Consider the following 16,858-nt stretch of genomic DNA (forward strand, 5'->3'; position numbering starts at 1 on the left):
AGCTGTAGCTGAAGCACATGAGACACTGTGGGGTAAATTTACTAAAGGTTCTAAAAATGAAAAGTGGTGATGTTGCACATAACAACCAGATTCTGTCTATCATTTCTCTATTGCATCCTAGAAAAGGATAGACAGAATGTGATTGGTTGCTATGGGCAACATCACCACTTTTAATTTTTAGAACCTTTAGTAAATTTACACACAAGTAGGAATGTGGAGCAAAGTGCAGTTGGTAATTCACTTGCAGGCTAAGCTGAGGTAGCAGAGGGAAACAGGCAGGTACAAAACTAGACAGATAAAAGTTCAGGCAAGGTTCAGGCACGATTGACAGTCAGGGGTACTGACAGCCAGAGTATCCACAAGACAAAGTACAGGAACCTGGGACATAGACCAGCAATTTACACAGGAGTATAAGCTGTAACTGGAGAGCTGGGCTGATGGCCTTATAACAGCGCACTGAACCTGCAATTACTAAAAGCTTGCTCCTTCAATATAATACTTCTTCCCCTTGCTGCTCTCCTATGGGGTTCTTTCCTTCACCCACAGTCTTTGACACAGACAAACAAGGTGGTACAGTAGGCTTCCTACTATCCCACTGAAGCACCTTTCATGTCATTCCCCCAGTACCGACCTCCTCTTCTCCTCCAGTAACGTTCATAACATACATCCCCACTCTCCACTCCACCTCACATTGCTGTCATTTATCACCTATCAAGCCCTACTGTCCAGTTCTGAGACAACTTTGCTGCTGTCTGTCTTACATTCCTCTCCGCTGACTATCCACTCTTATTCTAGCAGACTTAAAACATCCTTAAAGACGACCCTAGTGGCACTGCCCCTCCAAACTCCTCAATCTTCCTTCCTTCCACATCTCTGCCACCCTAACTCCCTGCTCTACGACATCTACAGCTTCCTCAATTCAGTTTTCCTACTCTGACAACAATTTCCTTTTGGCTATGGGGAAAAAAAATAATAATAGGATTTTAATTACCTACTGAAAAATCCTTTTCTTGTAGTCCATAAGGGATATTGGGTAGACTTGGGGGGGTCGTCATTCAGACCTGATCGCACGCTAGTTTTTTTCGCTGCGCTGCGATCAGGTCAGAACTGTGCATGCGTAAGCACTGCAATGCACAGGCGCGTCGCACGGGTACAAAGCAGATTGTTGCAGTGCGATGGGTTTAACGAAGAGTCAATTCACACAGCCGATCACAATGTGATTGACAGGAAGAAGGCGTTTGTGGGTGTCAACTGACCGTTTTCTGGGAGTGTTTGGAAAAACGCAGGCGTGTCCAAGCGTTTGCAGGGCGGGTGTCTGACGTCAATTCCGGGACCGGAAAGGCTGAAGTGATCGCAAGGGTTGAGTAAGTTCTGGGCTACTCAGAAACTGCACAAATGTTTTTTGTACCGCCCGGCTGCACATGCGTTCGCACACTTGCAAAGTAAAAATACACTTTCCTATGGGCGGCGACTATCTGCTCGCAGCAGTGCAAAAAACCCCACTAGCGAGCGATCAGGTCTGAATTAGGCCCTTAGTACGATGGGGCATAGACAAGGTCCAAAGGAGCCGATGCACTTTAAATTTCTTCACTGGGTGTGCTGACTCCTCCCCTCATTGCACCCTCCCACAGGCAGATATAGGTAAAACAGTGCCCGAAGGAGAAAGGACATACTTGAGAGAAGGAACATAACAATAAGTGGTGAGATTTACACACCAGCACATCACGAACATAAATGACCAGCAACGGCTGGAAACAACAAACAGCAACAGCTGAACACGCAACCATATAAAGAGAGCCTTCAGAAAAGACAACGCACTGAGGCAGGTGCCCAATATCCCTTATGGACTACGAAAAAAGGATTTACCGGTAGATAATTAAAATCCTATTTTCTTTAGCATCCATAAGGGATATTGGGGAGACTTAGGGGGTCATTCCGATCCCATCGCACGCTGCGCTTCGTCGTAGCCGTGCGATCGGTTCGGAACTGCGCATGCGCTGCAGCCGTATTGTGTAGGCGCGTCGATGCCCGGCGACGGCCGTCGCCAGGCAGTGATGCCGCTAGCAAAGAAACCGGTCGCAGTGGCGACTGCAAGAAGATTGACAGGAGGAAGGCGTTCCGGGGCGTCAACTGACCGTTTTATGGGAGTGGTGCGGCGAACGCAGGCGTGTGCAGGCGTTTGGAGGGCGGATGTTTGACATCAATTCCGGGACCTTAAACGCTGGATTCATCGCACAGGGTAAGTAACTCTTACCCTGGTCTTGTTCTCCACAAAACTATTTTTGCATAGCAGGGCTGTACAAGCGATCACAGCCTTGCTATGCAAAAAAAGCACTCCCCCATAGGTGGCGTCTCGGTGATCGCATGGGCTGCAAAAAGTTGCAGCGTGCGATCAACTCGGAATGACCCCCTAAGTACGATGGGGACGTCCCAAAGCTTCCAGAACGGCAGGAATGTGCGGAGAGTTCTGCAGCACCGCCTGCCCAAATTGGGTATCCTCTTTGGTCAGGGTATCAAACCTGTAGAATTTTACAGAAGTGTTCTTCCCCGACCAGGTAGCAGCTCGGCACAGCTGCAAGGCCGAGACTCCACGGGCAGCCGCCCAAGAAAAGCCCACCGATCTTGTAGAGTGGGCCTTCAGAGACTTAGGAACAGGTAATGCTGCCGACACATAGGCCTGTTGGATAGCAAGCCTAAGCCAACGAGCAATGGACTGCTTCGAAACAGGACAACCCTTTTTCTGCGCATCATAGAGCACGAACAAGGAATCCATCTTTCTGATCTGAGCGCTTGACATAGATCTTAAAGGCTCGCACAGCATCCAATGCCTCCGGAGGAGCAGAAGTGTCAGATCTTGACGGAACCACAATAGGTTGATTCAGGTGGAATGCAGAGACAACCTTTGGCAGGAACTGCTGCCTAGTCCCGAGCTCCGTTCTGTCCTCGTAAAAGACCAAGTATGGGCTTTTACACGATAAGGCCCCCAATTCTGAGACACGTCTAGCAGAAGCCAGGGTCAGTAATATCACAGTCTTCCACATGAGGTACTTGTCTTCTACATCATCAGAGGTTCAAACCATGAGGACTGTAGAAATTCCAACACTACATTCAAATCCCAGGGTGCCGTACGCGTAGGAGTACCGCTTGCAAGAAGGACTGAACTTCTGGCAATACTGACAATTTCTTATGGAAGAAAATTGAGAGAGCTGAAATCTGGACTTTAATGGAACCCAGACGTAAGCCCTTATCCACACCAGCCTGCAGGAAACGTAAGAAACGTCCCAAGTGGAACTCTGCAGGTGGATACGTGCGATCCTCGCACCAAGAGACATATCTTCTCCAGATAGGATAGTGTTTTGACGTCACAGGTTTCCTGGCCTGAATCATGGCAGCAATAACCTTCTTAGAAAGGCCCTTGTGAGCTAGGATGTTCCGCTCAACCTCCATGTCGTCAAATGAAGTCGCCGTAAGTCAGAGTAGACGAAAGGTCCTTGTTGAAGATCTCTTCTTAGTGGTAGAGGCCAAGGGTCTTCGAGGGACATGTCCAGAAGATCCACGTACCACGCCCTCCGAGGCCAATCTGGGGCAATCAAAATTGCCTGGACTCCTTGATTTCTGATTCGCTTTAGCACCCTTGGGAGCAACGGAATCGGAGGAAACAGGTAGACCAGTCGGTAAGGACAAGGCGACGTCAGTGTATCCACTGCCCTCGCCTGAAGGTCCCTGGTTCGTGAGCAATACCAGTGAATCTTCTTGTTGAGTCGAAAAGCCATAATGTCTATTTGTGGGCATCTCCACCGGTTGATGATCTGCTGAAACACCTGATGGTGGAGCCGCCACTCCCCCGGGTGGAGATTGTGATGACTCAGGAAGTCCGCTTCCCAGTTGTCCATTCCCAGAATGAAGATTGCTGACATGGCTCTTGCATTTCTTTCCGCCTAGAGGAGTATCTTTGACACCTCTCGCATGCAGGCTCTGCTTTTTGTCCCTCCTTGACGATTGATGTACGTCACTGCTGTGGTGTTGTCCAACTGTACTTAGATCGCGTGAGCAGAGGAGAGGCTTGAAGCAGAGCATTGTAGATCACCCGAAGTTCCAGAATGTTGATCGGAAGGAGGGCTTCGTGGGCTGACCACCTGTCCTGGAACTGAGTCCCTTGGGTGACAACTCCCCATCCTCTCAGATTCGCATCCATCATGAGGAGGGTCCAATCCTGAATCCCAAAACTCCAGCCACCACAAGAGGGAAATCCTGACCTGAGGTGACAGCCGTATCATCCGCTGCATCTGTAGATGTGATCCGGACCACTTGCTCAGGAGATCCAATTGAAATGATCCTGCATGGAACCTTCCATATTGGATCGCCTCATATGAAGCAACCATTTTCCCCAACAATCTGATGCAAAGATGGATGGATACTCGAGCAGGTCGGAGCACTATGCAGACCATCTCCTGAAGTGTTCTCGCCTAGTCCTCTGGTAGAAACACCTTCTGGGCCACAGTATACAGTAACATCCCCAGGAACAGGAACCGCTGAGTTGGCTCCGCGTGGGACTTCTGTAAATTGAGAATCCACCCATGGTCTGACAAAAGTTGGATTGTGCGGTCGATATGGAGCAATAAAAGCTCTCTGGATCTTGCTTTTATCAGAAGATCGTCCAGGTAAAAGACAACATTGACCCCCTGCAACCCGGAGCTGGAACATCATCTCCGCCATTACCTTTGTGAATACCCTCGGAGCTGTGGACAGGCTGAAAGGTAGTGCCTGGAACTGGTAGTGATTCTCCAGTAGGGCAAACCTCAGATAAGCCTGATGAGGTGGCCAAATTGGAATATGAAGGTAGTCGTCCTTGATATCCAAGGAAATCATGAATTCCTGTTACCCCAGGCCCTCTATCACTGCTCTCAAGGACTCCATCTTGAACATGAAAACCCTGAGATAAGGGTTCAAAGACTTTAGCTTCAAAATGGGCCTTACCGAACCGCCTGGCTTCGGTACCACAAACAGGTTGGAGTAATAATCCTTTCTCCATTGTTGTATTGGTACTGGAACAATGACGTGGAACTGGACCAACTTTTGGATGGCCTGTTGCAACGTAACTTGCGTATCCTCCAAAGCTGGCAAGCTTGATTTGAAAAACCGTTGGGGAGGAGCACCGTCGAACTCCAGCTTGTAGCCCGGAGAAATGAGGTCCCTTATCCAGGTATCCTGGCAGGAGCTTTCCCAGATGCGGCTGAAGTGATGCAGTCGAGCTCCCACCTCAAGATCCCTTCGGGGTGGGTGGGCACCATCATGCTGAGGACTTAGTGGAAGCAGAACTGGTGCTCTGTTCCTGAGAACCGGTGTTTGCATGTCTTCTTGTCTTACCTTTGGTGCCTCTAGCAACATTGGAGGCACCTCTGGCCCTAGATCGAAATGACTGAACCGACGGCCCCAGGTAGGAACGCCTAGCCGGTGGGGCCCCAGAGGGGAGAAACAGTGACTTTAAAAATCAACGTATCCAACTAAGGTGGTCACTCCGAGTTGATCGCTCACTGCCGATTTTCACAGCACAGCGATCAGGTAAAAAAAAGGCAAAAGTGCGCATGCGTATGCGCCGCAATGCGCACGCGTGTCGTATGGGTACAAAGAGCATCGTTGCTGTGCAATGCTTCTAGCAACTAATCCATTCGCACAGCCGATCACAAGGAGGTTGACATGAGGGCGTTTATGGGTGTCAACTGACCGTTTTCTGGGAGTGGTTGGGCAAACGCAGGCGTGACCAGGCGTTTGCAGGGCGGGTATCTGACGTAAATTCCGGGACCTCCGTCGCTAGAATCATCACATAGGATAAGTAACTACAGGGCTGGTCTTGTTTTGCACAAAATGTGTTTGTGTCGCTCGGCTGCACATGCGATCGCACGCTTGCAAAGCGAAAATACACTCCCCCGTGGGCGGCGACAATGCGTTTGCACGGCTGCTAAAAGTAGCTAGCGAGCGATCAACTCGGAATGAGGACCTAAACCCCAAAGAGCCATTCCCCAGAAAAGGAGAGGGATGCCACACTGCGCTTGGACTCAGCATCTGCTATCCATTGACGCAACCACAAGGCCCTGCGCGCCGACACTGCCATGGCAGAGGTCCTAGCATTAATATTGCCCATCTCCTTGAGCAAGTCACACAGGACGAATGCAGTGTCCTGAATGTGCATCAGGAGACTCACCGTAGTGACCAGAGGCATATCCCCGGAGAGGACCTCCTGAACTTGAGAAGCCCACGTGTGAATGGCATAGGTCATCCAGCAACCCGCTATGACCGGCCTTTGCGATATACCTGCTGCTGTGTAGATAGACTTTAGTGTAGTCTCTATTTTTCTGTCCCCAGGGTCCTTCATGGTAAAAGAGCCCGAGGCAGGTAGCACCGCCTTTTCAGACAGTCGAGGGACTGATACATCAACCCCCAGGGGTTCTTCCCAGAATTTCCTACCTTCAGGAGCAAATGGGAAAGTATGCAAAAATCTTATTGACACTTAGTATTTTCTGTCTGGATTTTTCCAGGCTAATTTAAACAGGTCATCTAACTCACAGAATCAGGGAAAGTGACATTAGGTTTGTTCTGTGTAAAAAAAAAGACGGAGTTTTAACACGTCCCATATAGCCAGAATGAAGGGTTCAATACCCTGAGCAGAAGTGGAATCCCCACTAACGGGATCCAAGTCCTCCCCATCCTCCTGTACCTCTTTATCTGAATCAGAGAGTAGAGCAGGTAAACCACACTTTTGTGGTCCTGAGTGAGGGGAGGCGGCTGTGTAACATCTACCCTGGCAGCTAAGTCTGCAACAGCCTGTTGTAGTAGCTGAGTTTTTTGAACATTAGCAGTGAGTTGTGATGACATATCAGACATCATATTTTTAAGAGCCCCTAGCCAGTAAGGCTCTTGACCCTCTCCCCCAGCCCCCTCACTGAGTTGTGAATATTGGCTGCATTGTTCACATGAAACAGAATCAGATGTTAAGGGAGAGAATCTGGTGTGGCATTCACTGCATAGTTTGTGTTTACCCATGTTCACAGTAAATCACAATGACATACACACAGACAGTAATACTTAGCAAGCCTGCCCTTACCGTATGTGAGAGGGAAATAGAGAGAGACCAGCACACCCCAAGCTACACAGCCCCAGTGAGGCTGTCAGCTTATTATATCACAGTGAAACATTATTGATTTCTGTCCTGTATAGGACACAGATTGTGTACAATAGCGGCTCTCCCCCTTTGCTACACTCTGTACCAGTTTTCCAGCATGTCTTGAGTGTCAGTAGGAGCTGTGCAAGCCTGCTGCTGCTGCAGTAAGCAGAGGAAAGTGCCAAAATGCCACTGGTCCTGCTCTGAGGTAGTCCCCCCCCCCCCCCCCCCCCCAAGGCTCCGGAGCTACAGAGTTATTTATACTGCCAATGTCTCCTAAAGTGCTTAAAAACCATCACGCAAGTGCTAGTTTAAGCCACCGCTAGCCAGTCTACACAGGGGGCAATAGACGGTCCCGTATGCCGCACCTTGAACCGGGGGACCCCCCCATGCAGGGCGCCCAGTTTGTACTCACCACTGTAGTCACCTTCAGGCTAGTGTTAGGGGTGTGCGGCTTGCTGCGATTGCGACAGCTAAGGCGCAGTGCAAACAACCTTTCAGGACGGTGGTCCTGCAGCGAGGAATCGGCTCTGACACCTCGCAAGGCCGGTGCCGCCCCTCCACCCTTAACTCCCACGGTGCAGGTATGCTGTTGCCCAAACAGCATACCGAAAATAATAAAACTTTAAAAGAAATTGAAGAAAACTCTCTGGAGCTGCAGAGATGCGCATCCTCTCCTGAGGGTACTTTTTTCTAAACTGCCTGTGGGAGGGGGTATAGAGGGGAGGAGCCAGCACACCCAGTGAAGAAATTTAAAGTGCACCGGCTCCTTTGGACTCAGTCTATACCCCATCGTACTAAGTCTCCCCAATATCCCTTATGGATGCTAACACGGACATTATCCACTACATATTTTTACTCTTTTCTTACAAAGCAAACCTACTTTACTTTTGTGTCACTGTCAATTTGTTTCTCTGGGAGTTCCCTCAAGGGTGTTCCCCTCTGCAAACCATCCTAAATGCCGCAGCGAGGCGGATCTTCCATTCTTGCTGCTCCACTACACTGGATCTGCATTACCTCCAGAATTCAATTTAAGCTGCCCCTCCACCTTCATAAATCTCTGACCTAGGCAAAAGAGACACTCGTGCTCCATGATCTGCGTCTGACCTACCTCTCTGATAACCATCTCTCCCTCCAATAGTTCTCATTGTGCTGCTCTCCAGGTTTCAAACACTCTTGCGACCTTCAATTTTTAAAGCCCGTGCTTAAAATCCATCTCTTCAAAACAGCCTATAGCCACCTGATACTACTCCCTCTGTATGTTCTACCAGCTACAGTCCTGAGTTGACTCCGCATTCCATTAGCTTCTATTGTCTCTGCTTCGTTCTCTCCCCCTATGCTGTGCAACTCTCATGACAAGGGCTCTCTATACTCCTGTCTGAACCTCCCTTGTCAACTTTGTAAGGTCTTATCTTATGTGTGATTTGTATTACTTATTATTCTGCACTGCTGAGTTTTGTGGCAAGTTACAACAGAATTACGATAAAACTAAAACATCGCTCTTAATAAAATGGTTAAAAGACATATGAATTAAGAACACTAAAAACTCTAGAAATTAACTACAATCTATTTTCTCAGTACAGGTTAAGTCTACCATATCCGAAATGTTTGGGACCAGAAGGGTTTTGGATTTTTTCATTGTTTGGAATATTTGCATGCCATAATGAGATATCTTGGGGATGGGAACCAAGTCTGTGGGCCTAATTCTGAGTTGATCGCAGCAGCAATTTTGTTAGCAGTTGGGCAAAACCATGTACACTGCAGGGGGGGGGGGGGGGGGGGGCAGATATAACATGTGCAGAGAGTTGGATTTGGGTGGGGTGTATTCAAACTGAAATCTAAATTGCAGTGTAAAAATAAAGCAGACAGTATTTACCCTGCACAGAAACAAAATAACCCACACAAATCTAACTCTCTCTGCAAATGTTATATGCCCCCCCCCCCCCCCCCCCCTGCAGTACACATGGTTTTGCCCAACTGCTAACAAACTTGCTGCTGCGATCAACTCAGAATTACCCCCTAAATACGAAATGCATTCATGTTTCATAAATACCTTATACAAACCCTGAAGGTCATTTTATACAATATTTTTAATGATTTTCTGCAAGAAACAAAGCCTGTGTACAGTGAACGATCAGAAAATAAAGGTGTCACTATCGCTGTTGAACTCAAAATATTTTGGATTTCTGAACACTTCTGATTTTTGGATATGGGAGACTCTACCAACAAAACTCCTTTACGGCGGTGTGAGAGAGGTGCTTTGAATGATATCGCTATTCCATTATCAGTAGCACTCTTGCCCTAGTTTTGTTTTCATTGCAGCTGGAAATGTATAGTGGATTTGCATCTCACATCTTATAATGGCTGAATACCGTGCTCTTTGTGAAAGGATCTGTATAAACAGAAAACACAATTGGAAAAAGTGCTTTAATTAAGCGCTTTGAACTCATCAGAAATGTTGCTGCCAGTGTTTTAAAAACAGCTCAAGCAATAAACGCACTCATGTGACATCCTCTGTTTTACTCCTAGAAAATTATTTAAATTTAAAGTGATTAGAGTTGGACTTCTGGTGGGCGGGGCACCAAGCATGGCCGCTTTTTACATGGGCTTCCAGAATTCTCTTTAAAGTGTAAAGTAAATAAAGGACTCTGCCCCAACGGCTGTCTGCAGACACCTTTAGATCCTGCTGCAGCTTTGTGTCCAGGTCCCTGGTCCGGAGCCATTTTCTTCACGCCGGATTCCAGCCTGCAAGGTTTCAGGCCCTATATAATCGACAGCAGCCATCTTTGGGCGCGATCACAGGGGAGTACTTGCTATCTTCCCCTATTGTGCTGCTCTCGTCTTTAGCGATAACACACTGTCAGGGCTTGTTCGTTATCTGCAACTCAGCTGCTAGCTGTAAAATTCCACACACTACACTTGTCACATTGAACTTTCCTGCCGGAATTCTGTGTCAGACTGCTGTCACTAATGGCAAACCCTGCCTTATTGGATATACATACCACTTTTGTCACTCATTTGACACAAGAACTTTGTGCCTTACTGATACCATTTCTAGAGGATCGTGTCACCTGTCTACTGTCTTGCCTGGACACTGTGATGAGATCTACTGATCCCCCCTCCAGGACCGCAGATGCCTTTATAGATGTTGCATCGTCAACTGCTGTGATGTCCGGTCTTCCGAATTCAAGTTCTCAATACCCAAAAGGGGTTAACCCCACTACATCCAACTTCCTCCCCTCCCCGGATGACTTTTGTGCTAATGTTAAGATGGACTGTGGACTCTCTGCAGGACACTTGGGCATTCTGATGTCAGCCCCCTACCATATGTGGCCTGACTACTATATTTTGAAGACGTTGTCATCACAAATCCTGCACTGGTATCCATGGAAATTGCTAGTCGGCACATATCTACCTGTACCTGCTCACAGTTCCCGGCTGGCTTTATCGATATCCGCCCTATGGTTGCTGCCCGCAAGGGGATTTGTCTTGCTTCCCAACATGTATATCTTACCCCTGTCTCCAGGCCTTTTAGGGACAATAACATGAAGAGGCTGTTTTGCTCGCCTGCTTTTTTCCTGCTAACCTTATTTTATGACACTGACCATGTTTATGAAAAGCTAGGGGTTATACCGGTCTCATGTCTTACATTTCTTTTAGAATTTTTTCTTTGTAGTGTAGAGAATAGTGGATTTAGTATTCTGTCTACCCCGTCTTTGTTATATGGCCTATCAGATATTTAAGGCTGATTGATACAGTACTTTGAGTATGCTTATGCTCTAGTTCAGTGGTTCTCAAACTCGGACCTCAGAACCCCACACAGTGCATGTTTTGCAGGTAACCCAGCAAGTGCACAGGTGTATTCATTATTCACTGACACATTTTTAAAAGGTCCACAGGTGGAGCTAATTATTTCACTTGTGATTCTGTGAGGAGACCTGCAAAACATGCACTGTGTGGGGTCCTGAGGACCGAGTTTGAGAACCTGTGCTATAGTTTATATATCTGTCACACCCTTACGCTCTGGCCCATTAGGCCGTATCAAGTAATTATCAAGATATTCATCTATATAGGAATGTATCATTTGATTTTATGCCTCTCATTAGTATTCATATTCGTGTTTTAGGGCCTCTCTAAATATAGTCATCTGGTTAAATAATTTTCTTTGTAAAGGTTTATACCCTGTAGCGTCTATGCCCTACCGCAGGGGTGGCAAATCAGTCACAGGGAAAGAGCCAGAAAAGATCTGAAGTCAAGGGCAAGAGACACTATCATGCGTGCATGCAAAAATGGGGGCGTAGCCTAGTTGTCACAAAGCCACACCCCATTTTTGTGCGCACACCTTTCGGTATGACGTTTGTAGGAGTATGACCTTGTGTCATAACCCCGTTTTTAGTCATGTTGTACAGTGCCACATACAATGCCCCAGTACAGTGCCACATACATATAAAAACGCCAAAAAATGGGTGCCTCTACAGTGCCAGATACATATATGCCCCCAGAGCCAGATACACATGTCCACCACAGTGCCAGATACATATATGCCCCCAGTGCCAGATACACATGTCCCCAAAATGTCAGATACATAAATGCCCCCAGTGCCAGATACAGATTTGCCCCCATTGCCAGATACAGATATGCCCCCAGTGCCAGATACATATATGCCCCCAGTGCCAGATACACATGTCCCCACAGTGCCAGATACAGATATGCCCCCAGTGCCAGATACAGATATGCCCCCAGTGCCAGATACACATGTCCCCACAGTGCCAGATACATATGCCCCCAGTGCCAGATATGCCCCCAGTGCCAGATACAGATATGCCCCCAGTGCCAGATACAGAGACGTGTGTGTGTCGGGCAGCGGTGTCTGGGAGCTGACCGAGCCGCATGCGGAGGATGGAAGAGCCGCATACGGCTCGAGAGCCACAAGTTGGCCACCGCCTCTCTATCGGCTAGCATAGTTATTCATAATATTTACTGCTGGTGAACACACAGATACTTTTGTTTAATTTTAGATTTTCTGAGGCCTATTATCCGTGTATTGATATTTTTGTTTTCTCTTTATAGCTCATTATATTCACATAATGGAAATATGGCTTTCCATAATACTGTTGTTTCGTGGATGCGATCTACAGGTATTTCGTGTTTGCTAGCACCTTCAGTCCTACTTCCTTTTAGCCTATGCTGGAATACAGTTTACACCGCATAGGTAGTTTGAATTTTAGTTTGCAGTTACCATATGACCATTGGCTTCGACCATTTTGGTTTGGAAAATTTTGAGAAAAAGAAGGAGTTTGGAGCAATGTATTGTTCATTTACCCTTTGCAAATTCTTCATACAATAACCTGTCCCTCGATCTTATATGATGTGTTAAAAACGGCTTTACTAGTTTACCTGAACTATATGTTACATTGTCATGATTTCAGACTTACTCTTTGTAAACTGTTTAAAGGCATCTGCTTCAATGAAAAAAAAATTAAATAAAGTGATTACAGTTTAAGCTTTAAAAGTGAAGGGAAAAACTCATGTGATAAACCAACTAAGGGGTCTATTTACTAAGCCTTGGATGGAGATAAAGTACCAGCCAATCGGCTTTTAACTGTCATTTTTCAAACACAGCCTGTGACATGGTAGTTAGGAGCCGATTGGCTGGTACTTCATCTCCAGCGACTTTATCTCCATCCATGGCTTAGTAAATAGACCCCTTAGGGACATATCCAATTATCCCCGGTAAAACATTGGGTCCGAAAAGCGGCCTTTTTCAGACGTTTTACCGATTTTTATTTTTTTTAATTTTTTTAACAGGCTATCCAAATTGATTGCCTGTAAACAAAAACAAAAAAAAACCCTTTCTCCCGAAAACACACAGGTTCAGTGTGTTTTCATGTGAAACAGACCCGTTTTCGGACGAGAACGAGGCTGTTTCCGGGGATTCTGCTTCGCCTGCTGGAGGCAGGTGAAACAAAATCCCGATAAGCTGTGTCACGCGTCGGCTTATCGGGGCTAATTAGATAGACCCCGGAGGGACAATTAGCACCGGTAACTTACCGGGGCTAATTGGATATCCCCCTTAGTCTGTAAATAATATACAGAACAAGATTTCATGTCCAGTGAACAATACATTTGGGGATCCCTGACTTTGGCTTCATATGGAAAATATCATTGAACCCTTTTTTAATAATTAAACTGCACAATGGGCCTAACTCAGACCTGATTGTAGCAGCAATTTTGTTAGCAGTTGGGCAAAACCATATGCACTGCAGGGGGGGCAGGTATAACATGTGCAGAGAGCGCTAGATTTGGGTGGGGTGTGTTCAAACTGAAATCTAAATTGCAGTGTAAAAATAAAGCAGCCAGTATTTACTCTGTACAGAAACAAAATAACCCACCCAAATCTAAAGGTGGGTACACACTAATAGATATATCTGCAGATCAATTGATCTGCAGATATATCTATGGACGGATCGAGCAGTGTGTTCAGCATACACAGTGCCCGATCCGTCGGGGACTGACGTCATGAACTGGGCCAGTTCAGCTGTCAATCACCGCCGGCCGCCGCAGCATGTGTACGGGCGGTCGGCCTACCGCCCCGTACACACACACAGCGACGCGCCAATATATCGGTAGATATATTGGCCGTCGGCTGTGCTGCGGGGCCGGCGCGATACGTCTGTGAACGACGGCCGACGGTCCCGCGATATATCGGCCGTTCAAGAGAACGGCCGATATATTGACCAGTGTGTACGGGCCTTAACTCTCTCTGCACGTTATATCTGCCTCCCCTGGTTTTGCCTATCTGCTAACAAATTTGCTGCTACGATCAGGTCTGAATTAGGCCCAATGTCACGAAGACTCTCGCTAATCCAATACCACATTTCCTATAGCATGTGGCTCATGTTCTCTGAGCTTCACACCACCTGAGACTGTCACACATTTCTCAGCAGAAAAAAAGCTCTCTCCCAAACAGATGGACAGAATTGTGTTCACTTCTAGGATATTAAATACGTAATAAGGTTTTGTTGCCATTTTCAGCTTTGCACATGTGTAGTGTAAATATAAAGTAACTTACAGATAACCTCATTATGCCAAAATTCCCAAAATCATAAATAAGTATTTGATAGAAGAGCTCCTGGCTGTAAAGGGAAAATAGGTTCCATTAAATAAACATATTTTACAATTGTTTTATTACGCTTAACAAACAATTGCACTATTTGAATACAACATAAGCATTTCTGACATTTTCAAAATGAATCACGCAACACATGTATTTCCTATACACAAATAGACACAGGTAAACAAATACTTCTTGATTTTGTCAGCACTCCCCTACAAGTCCATAAGTGAAGCTCAAGAGGGTTTCACAATGAAAAATACATGTACTGTATGTATAAACAATAATTATCCTATATAATAAAAGGCTAAGGCTGCTCCTCACCTCTGTTATGTGTGCCAGCAGCCATCACACGGACCAAATAACTGTCACAGGTTAAAGTGATACTGCAGGGAGATGTTACAGCCTCCTAACCTGCTGCTGCTAATAATAATAATAATAAGAAGAATACTGAGCTGTTTCAGACTTTCTGCATAAGGAGAGAGGAGGCTGGGGAAAGAAAGAGTAAGGGTATGAGAAGATAGAGACTGGGGAGGTGAAAAGTGGGGTAGGGGCAGATAGGGACTGGGAGAAAGAGAAGGCGCGAGAAAACTGGGGGGGGGGGGGGGGGGGAGTGGGGAGGGCGTTGGCTACATAGGGACTGGGAAGAGAGTGGGGTGGTAGTGGCAGATTGGGACAGTGGAGAGATGCAGATTTTTTCAATAAAGTCACCTCTGTGGTCCTGCCGCCGGCCACTGGGGGGAGCTCCATTCAGGACACGGACACACACACCCTATGTACACTGCAGCCCCCACCAAATACTGTCCCTATATACACTGCGCCCTCATCCTTTCCATATTCAGCACCTATATAGTGCCCCTTATAAACAGGGCAACCACCTCCATATACTGCATACTCTGCTCCCCATCCTCTGCGCCATATACGAGTATGCTGCAACCCCAGGTGACTTGCCATCCCATTGGTAACAAGTAGCAGCAGTAACCACCAGATGTTCCCACAGTGCCCAGAGCAGAGGCAACGGGGACATGTGTGGCCACTTACCAGGGCGGGATGGGGAGGGGGGGAGGTGAATAAGGTGAATCAGCCCGGCAAGAAGGGGTGAGCAGTCCGGTGACAAGGAAGGGTCGGTGCCGGGGATGCAGATGTGGGTGAGAAGGAGGCAGATGACTTGCTCAGCTGTTTTATATGTACTGCGTGCCGGCGGAGGGTCATGTGCTCACCCCTCCCGCACAGGCCATGCACAGCTCCCCCCTTCCCCCCGCAGGGTAAGTGCAATATCTCTCCTCACCCTAGGCAAAGCTTCAGCCCAGCGCCCCCTAACCTACAAACCCCCACCCCTATCACAACCTCCCGGAGGCGAGATGCAGGTGGCATCTGGGGTGAATTGCATCATTATACATAAGGGGGTATTCAATTAGTGATGTTTTTTTAACCAGTCTAAAAAACTGCACTTTTCTCCCATTTTTAGGTGGAATTGACATCTGACCTATTCAATGCCCGTGCCGTTTCTTTTCGACTGGTCAAAACACCCGCACGGGCAAAAACCATGTGGATTGGCCAATTCTGGCATTTTCGACAGTTTTTTGGTCCGTTTTTTGCACATGCAAATTTGACAAAAAACAAACAAACCGAAAAGGCATAGCGGAAATGGACCAAAAAACTGTTAAAAACGCTCGCTATTGAAACTCACAGGTCGAATTGGTGCAGATTTTCCGACTGTTGGAAAACTCAGCACTAATTAAATATACCCCATACAGAGAAAATGGACAACACTCAAAGACTTTAAAAAAGTGATAAAATATATTGTAACAAAGTAAAAAAAATTATGTGACTATGCTCACAATATATTGTACTTTCACTTTAAAAGTTCTTGAGTGCCATCTATTCTTTATGTATAGAAGCTAGCCAGCATGTTAGGAATCGTATAGGACACTGAGGACAATTTTTTTTTAATATATAGATATAGTATATCTGGGGTCTGGTGGGGATATTTATTTGGGGTTGCTTATAGTATGCTGACCACCATAATCCTGACATTTTCAATGAACTTAAATTAACCCTACCCCTAACACTCCCTCCCCATAGCCTAACCCTAACCCTCCTTGGCACAACATTCAGGATGCCGGCTGCCAGGATTCCTGCATTGGCATTCTGACAGGTGTTGGGATTCCGGCGCCAGTATTCTGAACACCAGCATCCCATCCGCCGGGATACCAACTACATCCCTTGTGCATACATACATATATACGCATAGACATACATACAGTGTTCTATTCCCACATCTGCAAGTTCATTAGTGATCCCCCTCCTCTATTTGTACTGTATTGTGCCCCAGTGCCTGTGTTTTCCCTATTATGCTGTTTACAAATGCAAACCACCCGTCGGGCTGTATGATCTGTACTGTCTGCGGACCCCCAGAATCCCCATGAGTTACTTGCCTTAAGCATACAGTACTTGCCTACTTTGAAGAAGCATTTTAGGGAGATGGTGACAGTAAAACCAGAGCGGACATGTACAGTAATGCTACATCTGAGAGGCGTGTCATGAAAATAAAAGATTTACTTACCTAGTTAAACCTTTTTCTT

General features: G+C 46.7%; 1 protein-coding gene across 4 annotated transcripts in view; it reads right to left on the reverse strand.

Moving 5' to 3' along the window:
* Nucleotides 1-16,858, reverse strand: part of MLH1 (mutL homolog 1) — a 330,449-nt gene that overhangs the window by 61,209 nt on the left and 252,382 nt on the right. For all 4 annotated transcript variants that reach the window (XM_063922601.1, XM_063922603.1, XM_063922600.1 and 1 more), the window contains one exon: nucleotides 14,232-14,295. In XM_063922601.1, the coding sequence (XP_063778671.1) occupies nucleotides 14,232-14,295 (64 nt within the window). The remainder of the gene's footprint in view (nucleotides 1-14,231; nucleotides 14,296-16,858) is intronic.

The sequence above is a fragment of the Pseudophryne corroboree genome, chromosome 5, assembly GCF_028390025.1.
Source record: "Pseudophryne corroboree isolate aPseCor3 chromosome 5, aPseCor3.hap2, whole genome shotgun sequence".
In the NCBI taxonomy this organism is placed as follows: domain Eukaryota; kingdom Metazoa; phylum Chordata; class Amphibia; order Anura; family Myobatrachidae; genus Pseudophryne; species Pseudophryne corroboree.